At 49.0% G+C, this 20200-nt stretch overlaps 1 protein-coding gene across 2 annotated transcripts in view; it reads right to left on the reverse strand.

Moving 5' to 3' along the window:
• PUDP (pseudouridine 5'-phosphatase) overlaps positions 1-20200 on the reverse strand; it is a gene marked incomplete at its 5' end in the record, with an annotated part of 69209 nt that overhangs the window by 12570 nt on the left and 36439 nt on the right. For both annotated transcript variants that reach the window (XM_079728341.1, XM_079728340.1), the window contains one exon: positions 6261-6490. In XM_079728341.1, the coding sequence (XP_079584467.1) occupies positions 6261-6490 (230 nt within the window). The remainder of the gene's footprint in view (positions 1-6260; positions 6491-20200) is intronic.

A 20200-nucleotide genomic window follows, 5' to 3' on the forward strand; every position in this document is an offset into this window, starting at 1 on the left:
AGATTCAGAGCCAGCGACAGGGACACACACGTGGTTTACGGACATTCCAAAGGCAAAGGTGGGAATGGAGGAAGAGGTTCTTAGCCCCGGCGGTTACGTGTCATTGCGCCCCGAGCCTAGCGGAACTCTGTGTGTCTATGAAGGTTATCTGCGGGCACGACGATTTAGTTTGTCACAAATCCGAGATACAACTCATTCTTCTCAGTGTCTGGAGCCCTGTCAAATTTTCATTCTGTGAGGGTGGCTGAAAATAGACGGGTTATATGTACAGGCTGTTACGAGGGCCTAATGAGAACCATCACTCTTTCAAACTGCCGATACGTGGAGACTGCACAACCACACGTACAAACACACAAAGAGCCGAGGAAACACGCGGTGCAACACAGGGATCACAGCGCCTGGTGCGGTCCGGGGTGGGGGGTGGGGAGGTCCCTGGGGCTGGCACAGGACCAGCTGGCTCAGGTGGGAGCCAGACCAAGGGCTCCTGGAAAGCAGGACTCCCTGAGGCCCCGTGGGAGATGACACTGCTTGGGATGAAGGCAGGACTTGGGGTCCTTCAGACATGCAGCGGCCGGGCGGCTCAGCAAGCAGAGGCCTTGCCGCTGGCCAGCCGGAGGCTGAATATTCACAGGAAGAAGCGAGAAAGTGACGATGGGGAGTTGGGGAGAAAACACAGGGGCTGCTCGGTGCTGAAGGGGGCCCAGAACATGCCACGGGAGCCCGAGGAGTATCCTGAGCTGAAGACATGGGAGAATCAACAGCTGCAGGGAGAGGCTGTTTCTAAATTCTCCTTATCTTCCTAAAAGCAAAGGCTCCCTGAAGAATTCAACTGCCATAAATCCCCTCCCCAGGAGGTTTACAACCGGGGAAGGTCGACTTTTACGGCTGAAGAGCAGTCTGCACAGGTCAGAGCCCGGATAAGAAATCGTGCAAACAGACACGTCATTCATGTTTCCTAAGAGTCTCTTCCACCAGAAGCGCCCCACTGTCTCTCCCCAACCCCTATTAAGATGGTATATGAGCCCCAGGTTCTCACTGCCTCCTTGAATCATATTTTTCTGGGAACTGCCTCATTCTTACACAAATAGAACTCTATTTTCTCTTGCTAATGTCTTCTGTCCGTTTAATTTACAGGCCCCCAAACACTGAACCTAAGAGGGCACAGAAAACGTTTTCTTCCCCCCTCGACAACGGAATTTGGGAAAGCAAGCAACCTAGTCCACAGAAAGTCAGTAGGGATACCAAGCAAAGGCAGGTTGCATGAAAGAAAAGATGTGTAATGGGAGGAGTTATGAAAGGAACAGTTGAGATCTTTTTTTTTCTTTTAATGAAATAAGGGAGGCCCTGGTACATCAAGTTGCAAGAGACATGAAATAATACCAAGACCAGTGACCAGAGGCCCCCATATTTTCCTCAGTGGCTCTCGGTGACAGGAAAAGATGGTCATGAGGCCTGGGCAGCAATGGCCAGCGATGCAGGCTGCCTGAGGCCCCGAAGGTGGCTGACTATGGCCCAGTGACTCTCCACACCGCCAGGAGAAACTCCAGCACCACTATGCCCCTAACGGGGTGTTCAGAAGTGAGACACTGACTAAAGAGCATGCAATCCCCCAAAGACAGAAGCACAGCTCATCTCACCTGGCCGCCAAGTCTTAACTTTCCTTTTTTTTTTAAATGTTATGTATTTATTTGTTTATTTGGCTGCTTTGGGTCTTCGTTGCTGCGTGGGGGCTTTCTCTAGTTGCGGCGAGTGGGGGCTACTCTTCGTTGTGGTGTGTGGGCTTTTCACTGCAGTGGCTTCTCTTGTTGCGGAGCACAGGCTCTAGGCGCACGGGCTTCAGTAGCTGTGGCTCGTGGGCTCTAGAGCGCAGGCTCAGTAGTTGTGGCGCACAGGCTTAGTTGCTCCGCGGCATGTGGGATCTTCCCGGACCAGGGCACGAACTGGTGTCCCCTGCACTGGCAGGCGGATTCTTAGCCACTGCGCCACCAGGAAAGTCCTGTTAACTTTCAACCTGCCAGAAGCAACACACCCACTTGATTCCCATTATTCTGGGAAGTGAAGTAGCTCTTCCAGCAGCAACACCTGACAGCCTACACCTGTCTGCAGACTTTGGCCATAGACAGTACACAATAAAAAGAGATACAGAGAATGATTTTTAAATTAACGTGTTTCTTTGTCAAGAGATTACGTAAAATATATTAATTGCTGTTGCACATATTGAAAAGTCAACTCAGGTGATGACTTCTGTAATTGAAGAAATGGTCCGAGTGTGATATGATGAAGACATTGTACAGTTAATCAGAACTCAAGTTAAAATACATTTGCCATTTTTTAACTGTCTAGGTATATAAAGGCTTAATGTGCAAGACTTTCTTCAAAACAAAACAAAAAAGTAATTCAAAAGAAAACTCTGCGGACTTCCCTGGTGGTCCAGTGAGTAAGACTCCGCGTTCCCAATGCAGGGGGTTCCGGGTTCGATCCCTGGTCAGGGGAACTAGATCCTGCACACGTGCCACAACTAAGAGTTCACATGCTGCAACTAAGAAGTCCGCGTGCTGCAACTAAGAGCCCGCACGCCGCACCTGAAAGATCCCACGTGCCGCAACTAAGACCCGGGGCAGCCAAAATAAATAAACAAATAAATAAAATAACGATGATTCTTTAAAAAAAGAAATAATTATTCATTAAAAAAAACCCTGAAATTCAGCTCTGAACATTAACAAGAAAAATATATCCAAAGTAGTGATTGCCATGCTTTTAAAAACTGATTTCAAGTTTTACTTGTAACGTAGTAGTAATATCAACACAAGACATCCAGTGTAAATGATGGCATTTTTATTTTGCAACAAAGATGTGCATTTCTGTGGCGAGGCACTGAAGTGGCGGAGCTCACACACCCAGGGGGCCTGGGGTGGCTCCCGGCTCGTTCCCTCAACCTGCCCAGGACTCTGAGCTCCCTCGCTCCTGTCTGTAAGCCTCCAGAAGCTCAGGTGCTGTGAAAGCTGGGGCAGTGATAACCCCTGCCCTGAGGGGCCCCTGGGATTCAGTGGGGTCTCCCGCATGCCGGGTTCCCCCTCGGCATACAGCAAGCACTCAGTGAGTACGCCTGAGCATGAAGATGGGTTAAAGTGACTTTTGAAGACGGCACAGTATTTTTGCATATCTTAAGCACGGAAGAATGATACATAAATAACTTAGGACATTTGCAATGAACATTTGCTGAATGCCAGCTCTGTTAGGCATTTTCTCCTAGTAAAACAGTGACTAACGTGACAACATAAATTCCCCCTTTTAGGCTACTTGTGCTTTACTACAGTCCTATTAGTACTACTGTACCAGATTAATTTGGTGACACGCACAGCATCATAAATTCCCGACGGCAACCGTGACTCTCTCCAGGGACCTGATAACTGCATGAAATGCCCTTCAACTCCGAGGCTCGTCACCCCATGTGCTGGCGCCTGCACTGCGTCAAAGGGGAAGCAGCAGGACACGACCTAAGAGCTGTGTCATGCTTCCATGAGCCTCTCTGCAACTGCTTCCTGAATTTGGAAGACAGATGCAAGTACAAAACGGGCGGTGGGCCTCCACAACCAGGAGCCGATCAACACTGTCCTTTCCTCCTGCAATACGCACATCTGAGGAAAACCCAAACACCTTAACTGTATCTGCCTAGGAAACAGGACAAGACAGGTTTCATTTCTGCAAGACAAATACCTGCATCAATAAATGTGGGTGACTCACAAGGGTAGCCGGTGGAGAGCACTTCTAGGGGCGAGACTGCTCCGCAGATACGCACTTGCTTACTTCCCTTTGATGTGCCTAGAACACTGTCGCCGTGGGCAACAGGGATGTCCGAGCTCCGCCTCGGTGCCTCGGCGCCTCACCAAGGGAACTCCCGCCCGTATAGACCGGAGCTGCACAGCCGCCGTGCCCTCCTCTCCCGCAGCTGCATTGCAACTGGCCTCACGCAACGCCGGTGTGTGGTCTCCCCATAAACTTGGTTCGCACACACACTTGAAAACCTGGAAACGCCATGTTTCCATGAATAGGGTACCCGGCAAAGGAAGGACTGCGGGGAGTAGAAAGAAAGGCAGCACCCTCCTCCCTGAACTGCCTCAGTGAAACGAAGGAGGACGTGACGGGTCAGCATCTCATCTCATCAGCTGTGAAGACGGGCTAGAAGCAGGTGCTCCTACTCGGAGCTGCCCTGGAACCAGTCTGCTCAGGGTGGCACCTCACTCTACCTGTGAACAGATCGAGAGCAACCTGCACCACACAAAGAAGATGGCCCTTCTAGGAGGAGGGCTTTATCACCTGAAGGGATGGGAAATCCTTTAAGAAGTTCTTAGGGAAGGAGAACGCATTTGTATGGAATCTGTCGTAGGATGGCAAACACGTGGACACAAAGATGTTCTGATGTAAGAAGCAGAACCACACTACAGCCGGGACCCATCCCACCAGCCCTGAAGCCTCATCTTTGACTCTGTGGCTTAGTGGCTGGGCCATCGCAGGCTCCACCCTGGTCATGCAACTGCTGAGTTGAATCCGCCCATGTACATGTACTGCGAGGCACGCACTGCCGCCGTCCCTCAATGATATGCAATGATTCTTCTGGCTGTCGTGTAATAAAAAATATATATATTTGGCCTTTGCCCCTGGTTTCCAGCACAGAGCTCCTAAAACCCTTGGCATTTCCTGGGCAATCAGAACATTTTTTGTTATTCGTAATAATCCCCTTTCAAGCACATGTCAGTTTATGCTAACGAGTGACAGTCCTGGGCCCCAGATGCCTTCGGGATGGGGGCTGGTGGACAGAAAGACCAGGCAGGATTAGAGCGCTGCAGCTTGCACCTCATCCCAACCTGCAGGCCCCGCGATGCAACCAACAAAGGCCCATGGTTTAACCAGCAGTGCCAGGTAATGGAGCCTCTGCAAAAAGCCCTAAGGTTCTTGGAGCTTCTGAACACACGAGGGTGCTGGGAGGGTGGCGTGCCCAGAGAGGGCATGGAAGCGCCAGCACCCTGGCACCCAGACCTTAGGCTGAGCAGCTCTTCCAGCGGGCTGCTCCTGAGCTGTACTCCTAAACTAGACCAGTAAACGCAAGTCGTGTCTTCCGAAGTTCGGTGAGTCATTCTAGTGAATTAGAACAACTGGGAAGGAGGCTATGTGGGAACCCACATCTGTGGCCGGCTGGGGAGAAGCGTGAGGGGCCTGGGTACCTCATCGGAGGCCGGCGTCTGCAGCGGGGGCAGTCTCTGGGGCTGAGCCCTCAACCCAGGGGTCGGCACTGACTCCAGGTCCTTAGCGTCAGAAGTGCACTGAATCGTGGGACGCCCAGCAGGCGTCTGAGAATCAGAGAAAGCCCGAGGGGTTACACAGTCCGACGGCCCTTACAGGTTCAGTGTAGTAAGTTAGGCCCCGGGCCCGAAAAACACATCACTCGACAACGCTCGCCACTGTCAGCCGCATCGGGAGGCAGGCTTCTGAGTAACCTTCCCCGCGCTTGTGGTTAGCGTGGCAAAGCCTGCGTTAGTGGGAGGCAGACGGCGAGAAGATCTCTCACGGAAAGGCTCTTCCCTGCACCCAGGCCCCACGAAGCACCGCGCCCTCGGATCCAGGGGCCAGGCGGGAGCACCGTCAGCCCCAGGGCCGCCCCGCCTGCTGTGGACACACGTGGGTCAGCAGCAGCAACCGCTCCCGAGAAGCCCCAGGTGTTCTGGAATCCGCCTCTGCAGGGGGCTGAGGCTTCTTCCCCCGCCTCCGTCTCACCAGCCCCCATGCGCCACGCAGAGACTCAGCAGAAGCGAAGAAGCCCCGACGTAAGGAAGCCGCCCACAGAGGCAGGACGGAGCTGGCAGCGGAGAAACCGAGAAGCGTTTGGGGGGAGGGGTGGTGAGCGCTGCTGACTCACGTCTGAGCTGCTGAACGGCAGGGCACGTGTGTGTCCAAGGCTGCTCGTTACACATAAGGACGCTGGCGCCGTGCATCACCGAAAAGTGCCCGTCAGGCAGCGCTCGGCGAAGCCTCGGCTTTCTTACATTCGGGCACCCCAGACGCTTCTGGCCGGGACTCACTGGCCAGGTGACTCGGGGAGGCTGCACTCCCCCACAAAGCGAAGGGATCTCCCCACGCACCTCCCAGCCGGCGACCCCACTGCCCTCTCCTCGAGTCCTCAGGAGCGCCGCGCAGCAGCTGTCCACGTGGACAGACACCCTGCGCCTGCGCACGGCGAAACCTGCACGCCCGCGGCCGCTTACCTTCTCCACGGGAGGGGCGGGAGAGAACCTCCGCGCGCACGCCAGGAAGATGTCCGGCTCCGGCTTCCCACTCCTCACGTCGGGGTCATCGCCGAGGACCACGTGATGGAACAAGCTGAAGAAGCCCTCGTGTCTGCTGGTCTTCATCCGGAAGGATGCGGTCCCTGAGCTGGTGGCCACGGCACAGGGCACGCCATGCTTCTGCAGGTGGCGGATCAGCTTCTCCACACCTGGGGGCGGGGTGGGGGGGAGGCGTCAGCGATGCTGGGGAGCAGGTACCGGCCGCGGGCCTCCAGGGACGCGGCGCCAGCTCTGCCGCAGCGTCTGATCTCACACTGCCCTGACAGGGGCCGTCAGCACTGGGACATCCCCACTCAACACAAACGTCAGAGAGCGACTCAGGGCTCAGCGACAGCACCTCCCAAAGTAACAGAGGGGACGGTCCCGGGATGACGCTGCCGTGTTCGCCAATCCTATCAGAGCCAACCCAGGGAAGGGCCTCTGCACTGAGTACACAGGGCTTCGTTTTGTTTTGTTTTAAAGCAATGAATACACAAGGACTATGCTTTTGGTGTTTTCTGAGGAAACTCTGTATTGTACAGAAAGCAATTCAGCATTGCTCACACTGCTGGACCCTGAACCGGCCCCCATCAGAGGCTGAAGGGAAAGGTCGCAGCTGAAGCAAAGCTGCAGGACCACCTACCAAGGGGTCGGAGAGTGAAAAGGCTCTGCTTAACGCAGCTGAACAACAATAACAACAACACACCACGTGAAAGACACGCTTCCACGTTCCTATCAACTGTGGTGGTTAAGTCCGGGAAACACGTAGGTTAATGTATTATCCTTGGAGCCAATTAAGAGACCGCCAGTTATCAGAAATGTGACAAAAATGACAGTACTTTCCACCTTCAACACGCGCCGATTACAACAACAGTAACGTCTAAATTCACACAAAGGTTTATCTAAAATAGTATTTTAAATAATCAGATAATCATGGCTGTTTCAGTAAGTACGCAAGGCAATGTCCCTACTTTCTCAATTGCTACAGAAAAGATTGACACGTTTTTCAATACCTGAACCCATTCACAAAGGCAACAGATACTGTGATCCTTCAGAGAAACAGTCCTATGGGGTGCTCAGAGGAAAACGTGGACCTCAACTCCACGCCAAGACAACTAAATCAGCAAAATCTAGCGCTCGGATGGATGTAAAAGTCACTGTCCGACATCCAATCAAAATTACCATGCTTGCAAAGGAGGAAATACAACCCATAACCAGGAGAAAAAGGCAATCAATAGAAATGAACACAAATATGGAAGAGATGACGGATATCAGCAAATAATGACCTCACATAACAGCTTGATAAATATAATTATGCCCAAGTTAGGGACTGTCAGAATGGAAAAACAAACAAAAATAAAAGTGAGACCCAAATACACGCTGTCTGCAAGAAACTTACTTTAAAGATAAATACTCAGATAGGTTAAAACTAAAAGGATTGAGGGACTTCCTTGGTGGTCCAGTGGTTAAGATTTCACCTTACAGTGCAGGGGGTTTGTGTTGGATCCCTGGTTGGGGAGCTAAGATCCCACATGCCTCGTGGCCAAAAAACCAAAACATAAAACAGAAACAATATTGTAACAAATTCAATAAAGACTTTAAAAATGGTCCACATTAAAAAAATCTTAACAAAAAAAGATTGAAAACTATGTATCATGTCACTACCGATCAAGAGTCAGTGTAGCTCTACTAACAAAAGACAAGTGGGCTTTAGAACAACGAATGACGATTATCAGGGATAACTAGGGACATTTTGTAATGACAAATAGGTCAATTCATCAAGAAGATATAGCAATTCTAAATGTGTATGCACCAAATAACAGACCTCCCAAATAGGTAAAGGGAAAACTCAAAGCACAGAAAGGAGAAAGATGGGTGTTTCAAATTCCTCTCTCAGTAACTGACAAAACAAGTAGAGAGCAAGTAAGTATGGTACTGCAGACTTCAAAATCACTATCAAGCAACTTAACCAAATGGACATTTATATAACACTTTACCCAACAACAGCAGAAAACATATTATTTTCAAGTGCATATAAAACATTCAACAAGACAGAATACGCTATGAGCCAAAGAACAAGCCTCAAAAATGTTTAAGTAACTGAAATCATACAAAGGAATTTCCCTGACCAAAGGAGAATTAAAATAGGAATGGTATTTGAAAAATCAAAAACTGGAAGAAAGAAAAGAAGATCTACAATCTAAGATTTTATCTTAAGAAAGTAAAGAGAAAAGAAAAAATAAATAAACTCAAAACAGAAAAGAGAATGTAGAAAACTGATTAAACCAAAACCTAGTCCTTTAAAAAGATCAATTTAGTTGGCGGGCTCTTAGCTAGACTGATCAAAGGAAAAAAAAAATCCAAGTTTATCGCAGTGAAAGAGGGACAGCACTACAGGTCCTTAAAATCATTAAAAAGGATACACAAAATATGACAAGCAACTTCATGTCAATAAATGTGCTTAGATAAAATGGACAAGTTCTTTGAAAGCTAGAAAGCTCACTCAAGAAGACACTAATAACCTAACTAGCCCTAGCTCTATTAAAGACATTGAATCTGTAGTCAAGAACCTTCCCAAATCTAGGACTGGATGGCCTCCCTGGTGAATTTACCAAGCATCTCAGAAAGAAAGAAGAAATAAAGAAACCACAAGAAATTGGGAGGGAACGCTTGCTTCCCAACTCATTTTATGAGGCCAGTACTTTGCTGATACCAAAGCTGCACAAAAGTCACACAAGAAAACTACAGACCTGTATGACTTCTGAACACATATGCTTAATTTCACACTGAAAAGAATTTCCAACCAGTGTGAAAGTATTCTACATGAAGGGCTTCTATGGGGTGTGAATCTATTATGTGAAAACATGAAAAAACCACAGCATTCAAGATTGTTTGCAACAAGCACTGATTAACAGCATGGAGAATTACATTTATCAGTTAAATTTCAGTAAAAAAAAAAAACCTTTACTTAACAGATGAATTAAGATGGATGAAAGAATGCCTATAAACAAACAGACATCCAATAATCACCTCTGTCTGGATACGGTGATTAAAGTAGAGTACCAACATGATTTGAATTTAAAACAAAATATTCAAATTGTATTACACAATAGTAAACCAACATATTAAAAAATAATGGAGCATATTTAAACAGATGCTTTCTCTAAAACCTACTGGAAGAAGAAAACTTTGCTGGAAAAGTTCTTTGGTGCTACTGATTTTAAAAATTTAAATATAGTTTATCTCATTTTAGCTTATCCTTCTAACATTTCTAGTTCTGTGAATATTTCATAATGTACCTAATGTAACAGCACAGTACTATACATAAATAAGTACATACCAATAAGCCTATATTGGAGTGAGTACTCAACATTTTTATCCATAGAGGAATGAATCAAAAATGGTTTTCGGATGACTGTTTCTAAATCATACACAACATACTGAGCTCCTTGAAAATATCTGAGACCAATACAAACATGAAACCCAAGAGAGGGACCTGACCACAGCCCGTGGCAATTACGTCCCCTCTTTGTGGCTCAGTTTTGTCCACTGTCACACAGCAATGATTAATGTTCCCGGTGGTGGAGTTGTGAAGGAATGCCTGTCAAGGGGCCTGCACGTAAAAGCACACACAGGAAGGTAAGGCCCCAACAGATGTTAGCCATGGTCACCACCATTACCTCAAACTTCAGGTTACAGCCAGTAACGAATCACTTGAACGTCCTGATACATTATTGCCGGACTCCTTCAGAAATTCTGTATCATTCATTCACTCATTCATTTTTTAAGTGAACAAAAAACTTTGTTTTTAAATCAGGGAAATAATCTTTTAAAAAATTAGGCCTATTCTGTTTGGATTTGAAAAACACACACACACACAACCCTGAAACACTTTTGTATCCTTTAAATACTGTACACCAACTTTTTCTTATTCAGTCACTCTGAGAAGTAAAAGACTGAAAATGTGCAAGGAGCTCTGTCCTGTGGAGAAGCTGGTTCATTAGGTACATAAATGAAATCCACTCAACAGCCTGTAGCCTTGATGTGCTTAAGCCGGTTTCAGGGCAGAAAGACAGAGAGCTCTTGCTACAAAGAAGCCACGCTCACAGGATTGACCTACAGGGGAAGAAGAAATGTGGAGCATCAGGGATCCTGAGAGAAGAACGTTTCCATCTGACTTCATCCTAGAGACCTAAGATTGGGTGAGAAAGGACACAGAGGCCGCCACGAAAGTGGATTTGAAAAAGGGAAAATGCAGAAAAGATAGCGGACATGAGTCCTTTCAGGTGGTGCCGTGGAATTCATGCGTTGAGTGGGTATATCCATCAAACCTCTAACTAGCTCAGGCATCATTTGTAACACTTCACCCTGAACCCAGAGAGGGTTCACTCCCGGGGGGAGGGAACAGGACCCAGGGGCAGATGATACCACACAGCAACGCACACACGTTTCAGGAAGCACAGAGCGGCTGCTGAGTCTAGACCTCTGCAGGGACGCAAAGGAAGGTGAGGGTCATTTCACGGGGTTAGCCCGGGGGCTCAGCTGATGCAAGCGCCCAGCCACGTGGCAGGGGAACAGACACCCACACCGTCTTGGCACAGGTGCACTGTGCAGGGCTCTGCTCAGCCTAGACCTCCACACGTGCATTCCTCAGACAAGGCTTAGCCCCTCTTCACCCCGACTCGCATGTGTAAGGGCGTGGGCAGACCACCTCTCCTAGACACTGAGTGTGCCCCTGCCTGAAAGGTGAGCAGCCCAACACCACGGTGTTACAGGTCACAGGGATGCCACCAAGGGCAGTGGGTCAAACGGTGGCCCCCCCCAAAGATATGTCCGAGTCCTAAGCCCTGGCGCTTCTGAACGTAAACTTATTTGGGACAAGGGTCTCTGCAGGTGTGATGAAGGCCCTCCAGAATGAGATCATCACGGATTTATGGTGAGCCCTAAATCCAATGACTGGTGTCGGAACTCTGTTCCTGCTGTTATAATAAAACAGCACAGGCTGGATGCTTTATAAACAACAGAAATTGATTTCTCACAGTTCTGTGGGCTGGAATTTAGATCACGGTTCTGGCAGATTCAGTGTCTGCTGAGGGGGCCCTCTTCCTGGTTCACAGACGACTGTGTACTCCCTGTGTCCCCGCATGGTGCAAGGGGTGAGGGAGCTCTCTGGGGTCTCTTTCATAAGGGCACTAATCCCATTCATGGCGCTCCACCCTCATGACCTCTCAAAGGGGCCACGGCCTGATACAATCACACTGGGGCGGGGGGGTGGGGTTAGGGCTTCATATATTATGAACTTGGGAGTGAAGGGGGATGACAAACACTCAGGTCATAGCAACTGGTGTCCTTATAGGAGGAGAGACACAGACATAGAGGAGAAGCCACGTGAAGACGGAGGCAGAGACGGGAGGGAGGTAGCCACGAGCCCAGGGACGCCTGGAGCCCCCGGAAGCTGGAAGAGGCGGGAAGGATCTTCCCCTGGAGTCTCGGGAAGCAGTGCAGCCTGCCCACACCCTGATCTCAGACTTGTGGCCTCCAGAACTGTGAGAGCATAAACCTCTGTTGTTCTAGGCCACCAAGTTTGCAGTCATTTGTTACGGCAGCCACAGAAACTGTGGCCCCAAGGACCCAAGGTAGCAGCGCTGGTGGTGGAAACTAGAAGCTGGGGCCTTGATTCTGAGAAGACGACATAATTCATGACTATAAACATGAACGTGTGCTGGCAATGTTTTAGCACTTGTTAGCAATCAAGGGCGGAGCTCAGGAAAGAAAAAGGACGGACACACACACACACACACACACACACACACACACACACACACACGAAGAGAAGCCTAGCAGCTGCTCTCGGCATCAGTAGGAAGAGGCCCCAGGAACCTCCAGCTGCCACTTCAGACCCAGAGACCAGATCACTCTGCTGGGATCAACAGCCAGGAGGTGCAAGGGTGCTGGGAGCTAGAGGAGCCGGTTCTCAGAGGGGGGATCTTGACACCTCTCCCTCCTTACAGGAGACCTTTAGCAATGCCCGGATTTTAATGTCACTGTGGATTCCTAAGGAGCGCTTTGGAAAGGCATGATCACAGGCCATGAGTTCACATGCCAGGGAAGATAGGGGAGACAAGGTCCTGCTGACTCACCGTGAGGGTCGCCCTTTCCAGGGTGGATTCCTAATTAGGATTCTTACCTAAGTATGGTAGGATGGTGGGGACAACCAGACATTCCACCCTCCTTCCCAGGGCAGGATTTGGAGAACAGGCCCATCAAAGGCAATGACAACTCAAGTGAAGGGTCGCCTTCCAAGACGAGCAAGGCCCAGGAGCCTGAATTTTCCATCCGCCCCATAACACACTCAGAGGGAACTGACACGATGCCTTTCCAGTCTATCACTGTGTTTAGGGCAGTGGCTCCCCAGCAGAGACAATTTTGACCCCCGCCCCCTGGGGCCTCTGGCCATGTCCGGAGACACTGGTTGTCACAAGTGGGGGCGGGGCTCTTGGCTCTGGTGGGTGGAGACCAGGGATGCCGGTCATCATAGGCAGGGCCGTACGCAATGTTCTTAGTCAGGGCAGCGTAGGAATGGTCTAGAAGTCCAGGGCTCAGATTCCTCACTCTTCAGTTCACTTCTCCAAACCTGCATCCTCACCTATAAAATCTGAGTAAGACCAATCCTGCCTACTTCACGGGACGAGTATAAAAACTGCAGATGATATAAAGATACAGGAAGCACGTTCAGTTTTCAATTCCTACACAAATAGGAGATGATGGAAAGAAAGGTGGGTGCCTTCTGAACAATTCACATCAAAAATGGATTGACTTCCTTCACCTGATGCATCCTACAGAGATGAAAGCAGCGGAGTGCATTACTGTGGCTATCAAACTAATCTGAAAGTGATCAGCCCTATTTGTGGGGACCAAGACAGTCAAATGAGATAATTTTCCACTGTCAACTATTTTTTCCTTGCTGCCATTCTGCAGAAGTTTCAACACTGTGGCCAGAGTTTCTGTGCATGTTGTTTTCTGGGCATTATCTCAAATATAAAACTCTTTTCTTTTTTAAATTTATTTATTTATTTTGGCTGCGTTGGGTCTTCGTTGCTGCGTGTGGGCTTTCTCTACTTGTGTTGAGAGTGGGGGCTACTCTTTGTTGCAGTGCGTGGGCCTCTCATTGCAGTGGCTTCTCTTGTTGCGGACGGAGCACGGGCTCTATGCGTGCGGGCTTCAGTAGTTGTAGCACGCGGGCTCAGCAGTTGTGGCTCGAATGCTCTAGAGCGCAGGCTCAGCAGTTGTGGCGCACGGGCTTAGTTGCTTCGCGACATGTGGGATCTTCCCGGACCAGGGCTCGAACCCGTGTCCCCTGCATCGGCAGGCGGCTTCTTAACCACTGTGCCACCAGGGACATCCTCAAATATAAAATTCTCGGTGTTATCGCCTATGCTCTGGGGAATGGTCTGGTAAGGAAACAAAGTCTTTCCCTGTGTTCCTGTCTAGGCTGCTGCAGAGATGCCGAAGGCGCCGGTGCATGGAAGGCTGCAGCGAGCCCCTAGCGAGGGTCCCCTCCTTTCCACGGGTATCTCCCAGAGGAGGACTCTGTGGTGAGGTGCTGGAGCCCCACTCAACATGCCATGACACTGGGACTAAGGTCCCACTGAGTGTGGGCTCAGGGGGACATGGAAGCAAGGCCCTTCCCCTAGGGGCTGTGTGACTCGGTTTGGGGGAGAGGAGACAGGCACAGCTGTGACATTTAAGGGAAAATCCTTTGTACAGCATGCAGTTACCACCATTTTCTACCTCACCTGTCCAGGAACTTTAACAAAAAACAACTTCGTAATCCGTGAACGGCTTCTGGTATTTAAAAAGAGAAACAAAATTTTTTTTATTGTGGTAAAATATCAGAAAGTTTACCATCTTGTGCATTTTTAAGCGCACAGCCAGTGGCATTCAGGAGCCTCACCTTGTTGTGCAGTGGTCACCACCAGCCATCTGGAGAACTCACTCACCTCCCCAGACAGAAACTCTGTCCCCACTGAGCACTGCTTCCCCCCCGCCCCGCCCCAGTAACCTCCACACCACCTTCTGTCTCTGCGACTCTGACCACTGCAGCTGACTCCTGTCAGTGAAATCACACAGTATTTGTCTCTTCTGTCTGGCTTCTTTCCCTGAGCACAATGTCCTTAAGGTTCACCCGTGTGGTAGCCTGTGTCAGAATTTCCTCCCTTCTTAAGGCTGAATAATATTCCACTGTAGGAATATAAGACATATTATTTATCCAGTCATCCATCAGTGGACACTTGGGTAGCTTCAAGTTTTTGGCTATTATGAGTAGTTGCTTTCCATTCTTTAAAAAATACAATTTGTTTTTATTTTTTGAAAAGCAAGCCGCAGCTGAAATATTTTGTCTGTTGTGCACTGCATCCCCGAAATAATGCTAGGAGCAGATCTTCCAAGATTGAAAATAAATAGACTAATACACAGCTGACCACTGAACAAGAGGGGTTTGAACTGCGTGGGTCCACGTACAGGTGGATGTGTTTCAACAGTAAACACTACAGTGCTACACGGTCCGTGGTGGGTTGACTTGGCAGGTGAGGAGGAAGTGCAGACACGGAGGGCCGACTATAAATTACAGGTATTGTTCAAGGTTCAACTGTACCCATATCGTCTGTGCACACACTGCGTCCCCACTGCTGGCTGGGTCGGCTACAGGGAAGCTGTGGAATGCGGGGCAAGCCAGGCGGCCCCCTGGAACCTGGCCGTGTTCACTGGGACGACAGGTCAGTCCTCACCCCACACAGGTGCCACCCACCCCCCGAGTCCGTACCTGTGCAGTCAGCACCTGCTCCTCAGACACCCAGAGCCTGTCCAAGCGGCTGGAAGCCACTCTCCTCAGGTGCCGATGCCCGTGACTAAACCATCATGGCCATCTATCTACCCATTTTCTCTCCACTGAATTGAGGGATCTTTCAGTAAGGACTTCTTTTATCCATGATCTTTTCCTCCCAAGTATTTAAAAACCCACAGGGGAACCACCACACATTTAAAAACAAACTGCAGCTCGTTCATTTGAGAAAAACCTTTACGCCCACAGTAAGTAATAGCTAGAATCGCAGGAAGACAAGACATATATTTTGTGGCTTAGTCTAGGATGTCTCTGTTATAATTCCGTCAGTAAGAATTCAGGCACCGGCCAGTCTTTGAATGCCAGAATATTTAAACCAGGAAAAAGGAGTAACGCCCATGTACATCATCAAATAAGTCAGCACTCTACAGGACAAGGGGAATCAGAACTGTAAAGGTCTGTTACTGGCATTACTGACCGGCAAATGATTTTGAAGGAGCGTGGCATCACGAGTGTGGTTTGTTACCACGTCCATACTCAATACTGTCCTTTCACTGCTGTTGTGACTGATTTCACGATGAGAAAAGCTATGCGTAACCTGAGACTCACACCTTCTCTCCGTATGTGCTGCCTGCTGGATTCTTTTTACGTTTGCAATTCTACAGCTTCGGTGCTTAAGTAATAATGACTTGAAACTTCAGTTCCAGTCCTGGTTTCTCAATTTTTGCCAGTACCACGTCACACTGTCACCTCACGCGGGACTGTGGTCCACTCAGACCTTCTGACTCCACCTCAGGTCAAGCCCTCCTAGCCTGGCCGTCCTCCCGGCTAACTCTCCCCTGCTGTTGTCATCATGTGCCATAAACCCAGAGGAATTCCCACCCCCACCCCACATAGGTTTCCCTCTGGCACATCATCTCTTCAAAACTCCCACTGGTTCTAGAAGCAGCAGACAGCTTAGCTCAAGACTAAAGACCTAGTTGAGCCAAAGTCCTTGCCCATTCCTCAAGCACATCAGCAGTAAGAGGCTTAGCTTCGAGCCGCCTCTATCTCACGTGCTCTCCGCAGTTTCCCCAAAGTTCAAGCCCCCGTCGCCAGCACAAAGCTGCCACTGCTCCGAGAACATTCTGCTTTATTTTCCTCCACTCCCCTTCCACCACTCTTTTCTGAATTTCTCTTTTTGATGTAAAACTATACGTTACTGTAGATGTCCACTTAAATGGATATGCACGTGTCCTAAGCTGATTATACACACCTTTCTTTAATGTGCCCATGAGCAGCCACTCAGCACCAGATGCCCTTAAGGATTGAGTAAAGGAAGAGGAAAATGACAGGATGACCCTAAGGAAATGAGTGCCTTCTTGCCAGGACGGTGGACCGTATGTCCAGAAAGTGGGGAGGCAGGGGCCGATCATGTCTGCTCACAGCCACGGGGGACTAAGGGCATAAGACACATGAAGAATCAAGTAGGAGAGAGAAGCAAAAGGCGGAGGGTGCGGGGGTGGGGACGGACATAATTACCCAGGCCAAAGCAGGCTGGCAGAGAAGAAACGGGCTTGGGTACAACTGGGGCCGGGGCCCACACCGCGGAGAGCGCTGTCCACTTCGCGGCTGGGCTGCGGTCTTCAGGGGCGCTCCGGGAGGAGAGCGCACGTACCTGCTGAGCCCCGGGAGTCCCCACGTGGGCTGCTCTCCAGCTTATGTCGGGGGGCCGCACTCCACGGTGGACTCGGCCGAGTTCCTGGTTTCCTGAGAGGACCTGGGGCTGCAGAGCACAGGGAGGCTCCGCTGACGGGGGAGCGGGGACCAGCCGCCCCCCAGCCGCAGAGGCCTGGGCACCACAGCCTCAGCTGCCCAGGGGGCCAGGGATCAGCGTGCACTTCCGCTCTTCTGCTGGGTGACCTCCAGAGCAGGAGGAGGGGAGAGAAAAACCCGAGGGAGGGCGGTGCGGCGGGGGGAAGGGCGGGGGGGGCTGGCACCTCCCAGGGGCCCGTGTGACGGGCAGCGCGTGGGCGATCGCTCCTGGGCTCGGCCTCGTCCCCCTCCTGTCCACCGGCCCAGATGCCATGCCCTGGGCTCTTCCGTGGGAAATCCCCCCATCCCAGCCCGTGAAAAAGAGCAGGAAAAGTAGAGAGCCAGGCCAACAGGAGAACCTTCCGGGGGGTTTCAGACCAGAAGAGGCACCGACTTCATGACTGGCCTTCTACACCAGTTACTCTCGCTGAATTATGCCAAAATACATCATTTCATCCACCTCAAAGAATCCATGACTGAAGAAATATGCTTCAAAATACAACGGAGGTACCAGCATCCTTCATGGGGACCCCGTTAAAAAGGTTTCCTTACGTCCCATGGCAAAAGTTTTTCTTAGGTTAGGCCACAAACATTTCAATACTTCTTGTCAAAAATTTGTGCCACGATTCAGAAGATGTCTCTACCCAGAAAATAATTAGACCCTTCTCTGACGTACACCCTATATTTCATCACTAAGGCATGTGGTACATGCCTACAGAACATACTGGTCAAAAGTATTTCCCTCCTAGATCATTCATGACCCACTTCAAGGAGAGGCATCCAAAGCTTTCAGTCATTAGGCTGCTGATAGGAAGGGAATCAAGTCACTTATGCCTGGCCTTCAAGCCCCATGGGCCAGCCCTACCTTCCAAGTGGCTGGACCCAGGCAAGGACACACCCACGTCACTATCAGGGGCTAATTTCCTGGTGCCTGGCCCAAGCGGGGCACACCTACGTCATAATCAGGGTCTGCTTCCCCTGGTGACTGGCCCAGGCAGACATGCCTGCATCATAATCAGGGCCTGCTGCCCTTGGCAAACTGCCATGCCTTCCTTGCTAAGTACCTGCTGGGGCCACAGCTCTCTCCCTGAAGTGAGAGCTTCATTCTCAAAATGAAGGATATTGAATTAATTATAGACCATCCCTACAGACAGCCTCCTTTTCTAACAGGCTCAAGATGCCTTCCACAACCTAAAATGCCCCACCAGAAAATACCTTCAGAAAGAAAAGAAATGAAAGTCAAGGGTTATGCTATCATCCACAGCTGCATGATGGTAACAAAGTGGTAAGTGAACAAGATGAAAACCGAGACCTAGAAAGAGGGCAGTGGTGACTTTTTCTACTTAGAGTCACCACACCCTGGACTCCCCAGGAGGTCACCTTTCCGGTGGAATTCAGGTTTGGCTCAGATAAAAGAGGCGATGGGAGGAATGCCGCAGGGGCGGAAACTAGGGGGCAAAGCACATCTTTTTGGGTAGACAACTTGATCTCTGTCCTTACTGTTTTTGTGACGTACATGTTATAGAACAGAAACTCTAAGGAAGTGTGCTTCCGGGTCTGGGTTTCCACACAGCCTTTCCTTCGGCTCCACAGTCCATCCTGCTTTTGTCCTCCTGTTCTTCTTCCCCTTTGGGGTACGTATAATTACCAAATACTGCTGGTCATCCTAACCCACTCAGAATGTCCAGTGGCACCTTCTGACCTCGGTCCCTGGTCTCACGCAGCATCCCAGCACGATTTTACATGTCCGGTGCGTTCTTGGGCTTTTCTTTATGCTCTTGTCATCTTCTCATGCTTAGCACACCTCCCAGTTATGTGTGTGGAAACGACCTCATGTTTTCAAGGAGACACTTTAGAACCACTGATAAGTCCTTACTCTCATCTGTGAGGCTAGTAGAAGTTTAAGTATACACAAAAATTCTTAGGCTAAAAAGCCAGATTCATAACCTTGATCCATCAGTAAATAAAGAGGTCCTGTACCCCTCTTGTCTAGAAGAGGTGAAGTAGCACAGAAAGAAGAATCATCCGGGTGAGTTCTGTAGGACTAACTGTCTTTGGAGAACTAGTTCCTGCCTCACGTCTACGGTGGAGGTGTCTGGATTCAGGTCGCTTCTGTTGCTGCCTACGATGAGCACCTTACTTAACTCATACCTAGTCACTGGGAGAGACAAACGACGATACTACAATGACTGGATCACCAAGCAGATTTCATAAGACAGACTTGTTGGCAATCCAGCCAAACAACCAGACTAGCTGAATGAGACATCATATTTCCTTGGAATTGTAGTATAACATATCTCAAGTAATTCCTAGACTATAGGACAAAAATTCTAGAAGGAAAACCACTTGAAAGGCTCACGTGGATAAGGAAGAAAAAGGATATTTACAGTCCTAAAACATCGCAGGTGCTTTGTATGTTAAACCGTGAAAGAGACTCCAGGTCAAATATGAACTGTATAGACAAATCCTTAGCTGGATTAACTAAGAAAAAAAAAAAAAAGGACTCATAACTACAATCAGAAATGAAAGATGGGGCATTAAAACCAATGTCACAAAAATAAAAGGGATTAAAGGAGAATAATATGAAAAATTGTATGCAAACAAATTGGATAACCTAGAATAGATAAATTGCTAGAGACATACAACCTATCAAGATCAAAGCAAAAAGAAAGAGAAAGTCTGTTCAAACCTGTAACTATTAAGGAGATTAATTCAGTAATCAGAAACTCCCCAACAAAGAAAAGAGGACCAAATGGATTCACTGGAGAATTCTACCAAATTTTAAAGAATTAATACCAATACTCCTCAAACTCTTCCCCACAATTGAAGAAGACGATATACTCCCAAACTCATTCTATGAGGCCAGCATTACCTTAGTACCAAAGCCAAACAAAGAAACTGCAAGAAATTGATACAAATATACTCAGCAAAATACTAGCGAACTTATTTAAATAGCACATTAAAAGGATTAAACACGATGACCAAGGGGGAACACAAGGATGGTTCAACATACAAAAATCAATGTGACGTACCATATTAACAAAATGAAGGACAAAAACCACATGGTCATCTCAACTGATGCAGAGAGAGCATTTGACAAAGCTCAGCACCCTTTCATGATATAAACACTTAAACTAAGAATAAAAGAAAACTACCTCAACATAATAAAGGCCATATATGAAAAGCCCACAGCAACATCATTACTCGATGTGAAAAGGCTGAAAGCTTTTCCTCTGGGATCAGGAAC

The sequence above is a fragment of the Hyperoodon ampullatus genome (assembly GCF_949752795.1).
Source record: "Hyperoodon ampullatus genome assembly, chromosome: X".
Lineage (NCBI taxonomy): Eukaryota > Metazoa > Chordata > Mammalia > Artiodactyla > Ziphiidae > Hyperoodon > Hyperoodon ampullatus.